Below are 9,377 nucleotides of genomic sequence, written 5' to 3'. Positions count from 1 at the left end.
AAGAGTGACAGCCCCTGTTCTTCAGAGGTCTTCAAGCGGATGAAGCGAACGAAGAATACCTCGGCTGCGTCAACAGAGAGATTCTGCTTACGGACGAGAGTCAGGTCTGAAGCTCTCCCAAATAGGTACCAGAGTATGCACAGCAAAGCTGCGTCTTGGTAGTCACTTGGGGAACATGCATTTTGATAGAAATACAATATCATCTTTTTTAAGTAACTCTTTGAGCACGGAGGCGCTTTGTTAACGACTTTACCATCTCTTTTCATACAATAGCTCTCGAGTGTCTTCCCCATACTTAGCAACTTTGCTTCCACAATATGTCGTTGCGCAGGGAAAACTTCAAAAAGCCACATTTTGCTCTGTCGATAGTACTGCATCGATGTATTACGAGAGAGTGGCTTACCGTTCTTACCCTCATTAAATGCAAGATACATACCAAACTTATCTAATACAGATACCAAACACTTACCGGTGTCATCTTTTTCAATGCATCGCTTGACATAGTCAAAATCAACATTTTCGGCCTTTACAAATGTTTTGAAGGCCTTGATGGCCGTAGCTTGAGCACGCTTGGTGTTTCCAGGCTTGAGCTCGTCCAGGCCCATAATGGTCGGAAAGGATGCAAATATGCAAATGATATGCAAGTATCTAGAACTTCGTAAGGACATACATATATTTCTCCTTGGTTTCCGACTCGATACGTCGGAATGACTGGCTTAGAGGACCTACCTAACCCTCAATGTTGCAATTGGCTAAATTAATCATTGTCAAGTAATATGATTGGCTAAAATTAAATACAATTTTCTGATTGGCTGATTATAACGAAATTGGCACAAAACAAAGCTTTAGTATGGTCGGAAAAGTGTTTATATTCATCCATAACCTTTTTACCCTTCATATTTGTAAGGATGGTTGACTTCAGGTAGGAATAGTCACAATGATTACCTTTATCTGTGTAGATGCGCTTGATTAGTCACAAGAGTAGAATAAGTAAGCATTGCTTGCATCAAGCCAATCTGTACATTGCTTTCTCGGCTCACGCGATCACCACCTATACCACGTGGTCCACATGGATAGGCGGTGAGCGCTTTATTGTGGAGTTCGTATTCTCCTACGTAGACGTGCTATTTTTACGTACTCACTCACACGTTTGACTCGTAGCGCAAACACACCAACGGTGAGGTCGTCTGAACTCGAAGCATAGTACCGCTCAAGATGGAGTGCCAGTTAGACACCGCCGACGCACAAGATCCTGTATCGGAGAAAAGCAGTCGGTTGCCAACGGAGGAATCCGTAGCGCTTGTCGTCCCAGATACACGCAACGCCAAGCTTAGAAAACGCAAAACTCGAAGGATAATCAAGTGTCGAGTCTATCGCAGTGGGTCGAAAGCCGAGTGCGATGAACTGCGACGTCAAGAAGCCGATCTACGCCAGGAGATGTTGCGGCTGCAGCAGTTGAACAAGGCGGAGAAGGAAAAACATGACGCTTGCCAATCTCATGCTTACTGGATTTGGAAAGACCTTGCCAGTCGACTGCGAGTAGAACGCGATGATGCTGAGGCTCAACAACAACAACTTCGCTCCACTATGTTAAATCAAGCCATGTACATCGACACTCTGCTTAAGATCATGGACGAACAATCCAGCAACTCAACTTGGTTTGTCGACAACAATGAACCTCCTGAATCCTTCAACCGGCCCATTCAAGAGCTGGAAGCGAGATTCCTTCAAACAGATGCAGTATTTCAAGCAGCGAGCTCCTCGTTGTCTCGCGATATCAGCCGAGCCACTGATCAAGGAGGCACCGACGGTGGTGTGCATTTCTTCTACCCACAATTGAGGCTCGTTCTGCCGTCCCCCCTGCATGAAACAAGCAACACACTGTGGCAACTGGGCCAATGTCTTTTCAGCGATAAGCCAGACTACGTGGAGTACTACAGCATCAAAGACCCGGAACACACGTTTATAGCGACGTTCGTCGACACAAATGTACTGGAGACAGGAGATATACTCCGGAGTTCGCAGCTATATATAGCTCGTCGATTCGTTCAAGACAATCGAATCGTGATCATTTGGAGATTAATTATTGAAGGAAACGACAGTTTTCAAGGGATTAAATCGGACGAGACCGGATGGTGTCGGTTCCTACCTTCGGAAGATGCAATGGAGCCCGGGACAACAATTGAGGTCTGTATTCATCGTGTGCCGGTGCACTCCACTGCCCCAGTGTCATGTGAATTGGATGTCAGCCTGTTTTTCAATTTGGTGCACGAAACCAGCCAAGATATCTTGACAAAAGTTATGTCGACCATGGAAAACGTACTGCTTCAAAAAGCATTGGCTCACATTATGTGATTGGTTCTTTCCTGTGTTGCCCCAAACTCCTCCAGCAAACATGTTCTACTATCGAATATAAAGCATTTGCGGGAGCCGACCGAAAATGTTTAGATAGGGCTTAGTTACTCCAAATTTGATCCAGCGAGACTTGTACATTTCGTTAGACTTTTCGTTAAACACTCAAACATTTATCACTATAATTTATCAGTCAGAAATAATATTATTATGCACAAGGCACAAAATCAGAGTAGCATGCAACTGACTTTCGAGTAAGGCAATCTCAATTAAATAGAGACTCCGATGCGGGTGCATTTCGAGTGTAGCTTTTTTTCGAGGAAAATTGGGAACGGATGGAAGCGAGGACCTATGATGCTTGAGCAATTTGCCAAGGACCTGCTCCACGTGATTTCCAGCCATATACGCAACTGGACCAAAGACACTAGCTGGTTGGCTCTCTCGGGTAGGTCCAGTCGGTGCCTACCCTAGCCATTTGTTTTTGAGGCAGGAGCTGTTCATGTACGTAAATTTACACGGTGTTCTAGGATGATTTTGTGTAGTAAATTGAACGGCGGTGTGTGATAATGCGTAACCAGCAGCTATGGACGGCAACGATATCGCAAACGGAAGCGAACGCGACGTCGCGTTTGCGTCGTCGGACGATGAGGAGGTTGCACCACCCACCAGACGCCGGGTGTTTGAGCATGCGGCGGCGTTCAATTCGCTTCGCGCAGCAAAAGCCGGGTTCGATTCATTTGATAGCAGCATGTACAAGTTCTCTTTCAACTATGGGAAGAAAGGTCACGGACAGTGTGTGTATAAGTGCGTCTCACACAAAGACTGCGGTAAGCGGCTTCGACTACGCAAGGATGGAGACGTAGAATTCAAGATACAACACGCAGGACAGCATGGGGTGGACGGTACAAACGCAAAAAAAAAAACGAAGTATTCACGGGGCCTTCAAGTTAGAAGTTGCCGATATGTTGCTTGGCCGTGGTCCGAAAAAGTACCGCAAGATTCTTCAAGAACGGAACGCTGTCCCAGATGCGACCCAGCCCAAGAACCTTAAGGCACATTTGAAGTCGTCGCTGGCAAGTACGGTTTGCTTAAAGTTTGCTTACGAACTAATACACCTACATGTGCTACCGCTAATCCTGATCCTGTATGTTTACTTTTAGATGGATGGGAGATCAAGAATATTGTAAAAAATTTTTGGAGTGGGTATTTCCTCGCATGTGCTCCTCAAGAGCTTTTTCCGTCATGGTAGAGACTTGTTGGTTGGGGGATTTTGATGCAGCTTATGATGCCCAAACATTCTGCAAGAACTCTAGAGATTTCCGACACGAGTTTCTAGTTTTAGAATGCTTCGAGCATGCCATCACCACTGAAAACGGCACGAAGGACTCGTGTTTTGGCCATGTGGTAAAGTCGGACAAGTTTTCAGGAACGTACTCAACGCTCATAATGGTCAATGCAGCGATGGCATCGTCGGTGTCACGGACGGAACCTACAGGCTCCATTACGGTAAGGCTTACTAGTTTTTTTTTTTTTTTTGATGCGGTGCTGTCCTGGGTATATTTTATTTAAGTAATAGTCCTGTGTTTGCCAGGTGGATGGACTTTGGTTGGTTTCCGGACGAATGGGTCTCACTACGACCGAACCCAGTACAGCAAAACATTCCCACCGTGGGTTTACGTGTTCGTTAGTGCTGAGCATCAGGTAGCGCACACTGCGATGTTTGCCTAAGTACAGGGTACGCACAGCTTTTCTTTGGAATCGATTTACAGTTAGCGTACGGCAGCTTGGACCGTATGGCCGGAATAGCTAACGCATTCGCGGAGGTATGGCCCGAGATTACTCTGCTGAATTGCTATCCACATTTCAACCGTTAGAGCTTCGACATTTCTGTGAAGGCGCGAACCAGATCTGGAAGTGGCACCGACATTTCCAACCTTTGCTGATCTCTATCTGTGTTTTGTTTTGTCGTGTCAGGTCCTCTGAAAAGCGGTGAGGTGGAAAAATGCCCAACGATTTCTTCTGTCTAAGAAGAATTACTACTCCGTGAAGGCGCCCTACACAAAGGTGCTCACAGGCATTCATTTCAACGCACAGGATTTTCTTGTGACAATAACCAATATTCACGAAGCCCTGACTAATAGGCAGCGAGCGCAGCGGTACGTTTTAGTAGTTTCACAGCAGTACAATAGCTCCGAGGAGAGTCAGCGTGGTCTAACATTCTTACTATGTTTGTGATAGGTACTTGAACTCATTGAATGGCAAGCTACCGCGAGATATCGTGGTGTTCAAGGCACAACTGTACTGTTTGTCCCTGTATCACGTGCGTTTATTGCATCTAGACAAAATCATCCGTTTGTCTGCCGCGCCAATGTTCTCGATAGACCAGGTAAGCTCAGCGTCCTTACCTGCAATTAACTGTTTGACTGAGCACGTGCAAATTTATGGTTCAGATTAAAAACACGCGAGCTCATTTACTCCTGCGATTACAAGACTTTCGTTCACACAGGCTGACAATGTTGCCATGTCATAGCAGCAATGGTGTTACAAGGAGATATCTCTGTGGACGGGATGCTGAGGGCGTTACCAGTACGCAAACCAAGTGGAGGTCAGCGATAGCCGAAGGGAGTCTTATTGGCTGATGGTGCCGAGTCACACCAGTTTTCTGTTGATGCACTCACTCGTGAATTTCTACAACATCCTGTAGCGTCCATTTATTGGACTGTTATGAAGGAATTTCCAGTATCCAAGAACGACATCGCTGGACCGATGCACCACTTGCTGGGCAAGGTCGTCTCTTGGGCTGAAAACTCTGGGCGCTACTTTTGGTTGCTCATGTTTTCTGACTTGCGTCGACTTCAGATTGATATCAACACAGTAGCAGAGTTAGTAATGATACCTATATCCACGGCGCGGACATCACGGGACCAGCTCTCTTTGAGCCAGAGAGAACTCCCGACTCGACCGAGGGCAGCATTTGTGTTTAAGAAGTGCTGGCACAATGCAGCTCAATACATTTGCACTTTTCGATTGCTGCTATTCACCTGTACCTTTGCATGAATCCTCCCTCGTTGAAATATCCGTTTTGGGTGATGTTCCTCGATCAAGCGCCATTTTGCCATGTTCCTCGATGAAAATCCTATAGTCCTCGATAACAAGCCGCCCTGTGCATTGCTAGGATTACCCAGCTTCGGTCCCAAGTGAATGTAGCCAAGAATTGAGAGTGCACACGCTACGGCTGAGCACGGAGCAGCAACCAAAACAGACACTCCCACAAACTCCGTGCACGTCGTGTAGCAGAACGTGAAAGCCTACCACTATTGAGGGCCGCTTCCTTCTTATCAATGCTAAGCGCGAAGCTGAGTGAGGCAATATGCTCATTAAACAACAACGCTACAAAAGTAGAGGATAACCTGCATCAAAGGCTGCAGAAGATAGCGTTACTCTGGATTCAGTATTTCCTTGCGCATACGCTCACATCCCACAGCTTTACTCGGAATCCCCATTCAAAACTAGTTTACTCGGAAGACATAAAAAATCAAAGGACAATCTTTACCTTATAAATGTCACTAACGTAATCACAACGGGTGTTAAAGGTAAGTATTCGTCAGGCGGCTATGTACTTCAAAGACTCCGTTGGCCCAAACGTTCCTAACACTAGCACATGAAGCAATACGGGCAGGTGTGAGTTTAGGCCTAAATAAATTATCGATCTTATCCAGGTCATGTCAGAATACGACCCCATCACTCTTCCTTTTGTTTGCTTGAAGGTGAATGTATTTACACAAGAATTGATGTCTAGTTACGAAAGTAGCTACAGTTTACCAAGTTAGACCTCGCTATTTCAGTAGCTTAAAGAAATCTACATGCAATGCTGTAATGTATCGATACGTTTCCTTCGCTACAATCGAAATGAGTATGTATATCGAGCAGCAACATCGAGACCTGTCTACTCTCCGGAAGCAAATGCTCCTGGTGGCGTATGATTGAAAAAGAAGGATGGAGGAGCAACAGTATGGTTACCCAGTAAACGCATTTAATAACAACCGACGAAAACATTTTAGTCGTCGTGTTTACTACACTCACGCCATCGCTGTTTGCAAAGTGGCATCTGCTGCCTCGCCATCGAAAAGATGAGCGTATTGAGATTTGTCCCGACGTCGTGTGACTTATCATGACAAACGATCAATGACTAGCTACCAGCTAGTCACAACTCAAAGCTCAGCAAACACCTCAAGACAACGCTCTGTTTCAAGACGCGATGGTCACTACATCAGCAGCCGATTCAGCAATACCCATACAGTCCGGCGGAGTGAAGCATTTCAACCTTACCTTGGAAGACCTCGACGCTACGATTCTTCTCGCAGATGCTGACGCGTTGTTGGGTTTTGACGATGAAGAACAGCTCAAATTAGTCCTCCGCGAAGAAATCCTTGACGATGCAGACATTGAAAGTCTAACCAGCGGCGCCAGCGAGAATGATGAGATCAGTAAGCGCAAGATCCGTAAAGCAACGGAGGCCGGTAGACGGCGAGTATATCGACGGGTACAGAAGCGTGAGCGCGAAGAATTGCGGCGGCAAGCACGAGTTCTAAAGGAGGAGCTATCATGTGTGCGACAGCTCAAAGAGAAAGAGAAGGCCATGTTCGACGCAGCCCAAACACCAATCTTTTGGTTTTGGAGATCTGTCGCATCTCGGCTACGGCGCGAGCGTTTGCAAGCTGAAGAGGAACAGCGTGCCTTAATGATTTCTGTTCAAGTCCAAACTGCGTACATCAGAAATCTGCGTGGGGTTATACGGAAACGGGAGAGCGAATCATCCGTCCAAGGATGCCCAAACAACAAAAAGCAGTGTATCGAAAAAAAAACGAGAGAGAACGGTTGGAGGCTTTTATCCAGGAGCTAGACGAGAATTGTGCAAGTGCGCATTTTCGCTCTGTGCACTGATTACAACGTTAGTTGTTAATAGTGCCGCACTTTCCACCTGGTTGTTATCTGATGGAAGTGTTTGGTGTTGCTTGGGCCGTACACATTAGGTTTAAAAAAAAATCATGAGAAATCGTCGGTGAAATGATCAACCTCCAGTCGTTGCGAAGTTAAAGCTGAGCTTCGTCCATCACTTCATGCTATACTACGGGGACGCGTTCCTTCCTAAACTTGTTCACAGGTCACTTTTTCAGATTTCTTAATATCTGGAGTTGCGTCTTAAAAAATAGGAAAATCCTGATTTTAGACCTTAAAATAAATATGTACACCACACTACTGATTACCAAACAAATCTGACCATCATTCTCATAACCTAAATACGGCTCTTTGATTGGTTCCAAAGAACGTGTTTTGCTCTGCTCCCCTTTCCCTATCGGGCTTACGACCCGTTTCCGTTCGTTACCCCCGCCATCTTCTGTAAAACGCCGCCACTTGCCTTCAGCCCCAGTCATTCCGCATTTATCTTCACTAGTGCAGAAGAGTCTCTTTGTGCCACAATGGCAGATTCTGTGTTCTTAGACGAAGTGGTGGGTTTCCTGCACAATATCGACGACCCAACTGTCTCCGGCGCCGATCTGCTGCTATCACTCGATAAGGAAGAGCCTCTGCTCTCCCTCCCAGACACGGACATCGCGTTGCAATTACTGGACGTGTCACCGATCGATGATGGTCTCTTCACTTCCTTGGAAGATGACCATCACTCTGCAGCTACCGACAGTGACTGCACGTCTGTGGAAACAGAGAGCGTTGCCTCTGTCTCCTCGCCACGAACCACGGAGGTTACAGTAGACAACAACATCCGCTCGAAGGACGCCATTCGTCGCAGGTCGTACAGACAGAAGCGGAAAGTCGAGAAAGCTGAACTTTACAAGGAAGTGGAGCAGTTGTCGAATCAGTTATCAGAACTGCAGAGCAGGGAAGAAGCTATCAAGGCCAGAAGAGGCTTGGGACTGGCTCAGACGGCATTATGGAAGGCTCTGGCCAATCGACACTTGCAGGCCAGACTTATGGCAGAAGAACAGCAACGCAGACTTCGTGAAGCGGTAGAAAGGAGATCGGCCGTTATTAAAGATCTGGGTGTCGTTATTAGAAAGAGGATCAGCGAGGAACAGCACGACGTGGATCGTGCATATTCGCCCAGTAAGAAACCCCGAATCGAGTCGCCTGACATGGCCCTGTATGAGACCTTTATCAACGAGCTGGATGAAGTGTACGCCAGAACCGACAGCATTTTTAAAGAGGCGGGAGTGCAGGATTCGCCGAATGACGACGAGCTTTACAACGATGCGCGTGCAGTGTCCAAGAAGTCTAACTACCACGAACTGACAGGAAAGATGACGACGCCCTTCCCTTTTGACCGTGTGCGAGCTTTTGTTGGTGAAGTAAAGTGCATGGAGCAACGTGCTAACTATGAGAGAATTCAATTACCTGGTGTTTCTGATAACACGGCCGTCGTGAAGTTCCGGATTCAAGCTCGTGTGGGGAATGCAGTTGGATCCCTCGTACAACACGCAATTACGCGTCGGTACTACGAGGAAGATCGTATTGTGCTTATTTGGCGGAAGTTCACAGAAGGCGAGGGAGTGTACGCTGGTATGCACTCCGACGAGACGGGGTGGAATATTGTTCGACCGTCTTCGGACGGAGCGGCCACGGTCATGGAATCGATCATTCGTTATGTGCCGATGTCTTTCAACACCGTGGCAAGTCCTAGCGGCAAACTAAACGAGTTCACTGACACAATCATCTCAGCCGGTGAAGAAGATTGTCATGCGTGTTTGCAGAAGCTGGAAGCGCTCCTTCTGGACGATGCCCTCGGTGTGTGTTGATGCGTAGGGCCTGGATATGAAAGTAATTTATGCTCTTCCGATCGAAATTTATCAACTTGACAACTTAAAAAAAATGTGGTAATTCGTGTCGTCCACATCACTGATTATGTTTCGTCGTGAGACATTCATTCATATGCTTACTTTATCCCCTTCCCCCACTCCGTTTACTCCACTCAAACATGATTGGCAGTAAATCAATCGTCCAGCACAAAG

The 9,377-nt window shown here is 46.6% G+C and overlaps 4 protein-coding genes across 4 annotated transcripts; all 4 read left to right on the top strand.

Annotated features, from left to right (window-relative positions):
- The first annotated feature begins 1,087 nt into the window (after nucleotides 1–1,087).
- On the top strand, nucleotides 1,088–2,574 carry PPTG_03367 (hypothetical protein). Its single transcript, XM_008896046.1, has one exon. The coding sequence runs from the start codon at nucleotides 1,216–1,218 to the stop codon at nucleotides 2,353–2,355; it is 1,140 nt and encodes a 379-aa protein (XP_008894294.1). The 5' UTR covers nucleotides 1,088–1,215; the 3' UTR covers nucleotides 2,356–2,574.
- Nucleotides 2,575–2,935: 361 nt separating this feature from the next.
- On the top strand, nucleotides 2,936–4,057 carry PPTG_03366 (hypothetical protein; the record flags this gene model as incomplete). The annotated part of the gene is made up of 5 exons (XM_008896045.1): nucleotides 2,936–3,254; nucleotides 3,304–3,429; nucleotides 3,513–3,551; nucleotides 3,632–3,858; nucleotides 3,944–4,057. 5 exons carry the CDS (start codon nucleotides 2,936–2,938, stop codon nucleotides 4,055–4,057), a joined length of 825 nt encoding a protein of 274 aa, XP_008894293.1.
- A 2,553-nt stretch (nucleotides 4,058–6,610) lies between these two features.
- PPTG_03365 (hypothetical protein) lies at nucleotides 6,611–7,255 on the top strand (the record flags this gene model as incomplete). Its single annotated transcript, XM_008896044.1, has 1 exon — nucleotides 6,611–7,255. The coding sequence occupies one exon, from the start codon at nucleotides 6,611–6,613 to the stop codon at nucleotides 7,253–7,255; it is 645 nt and encodes a 214-aa protein (XP_008894292.1).
- A 405-nt stretch (nucleotides 7,256–7,660) lies between these two features.
- PPTG_03364 (hypothetical protein) lies at nucleotides 7,661–9,261 on the top strand. The gene has a single exon (XM_008896043.1). It carries the CDS (start codon nucleotides 7,833–7,835, stop codon nucleotides 9,162–9,164), a length of 1,332 nt encoding a protein of 443 aa, XP_008894291.1. The 5' UTR covers nucleotides 7,661–7,832; the 3' UTR covers nucleotides 9,165–9,261.
- Nucleotides 9,262–9,377: the final 116 nt, after the last annotated feature.

The sequence above is a fragment of the Phytophthora parasitica genome, assembly GCF_000247585.1.
Source record: "Phytophthora parasitica INRA-310 unplaced genomic scaffold supercont2.4, whole genome shotgun sequence".
Classification (NCBI taxonomy): Eukaryota; Oomycota; class Peronosporomycetes; order Peronosporales; family Peronosporaceae; genus Phytophthora; species Phytophthora nicotianae.
The sequence above is the reverse complement of the archived record's forward strand: the minus strand, read 5'-3'. Positions and strand labels throughout refer to the sequence as shown.

Excerpts from the sequence above, each read along its gene's own strand:
- PPTG_03367 (XM_008896046.1), top strand. The coding sequence starts at position 1,216 with ATGGAGTGCCAGTTAGACACCGCCGACGCACAAGATCCTGTATCGGAG.
- PPTG_03364 (XM_008896043.1), top strand. The coding sequence starts at position 7,833 with ATGGCAGATTCTGTGTTCTTAGACGAAGTGGTGGGTTTCCTGCACAAT.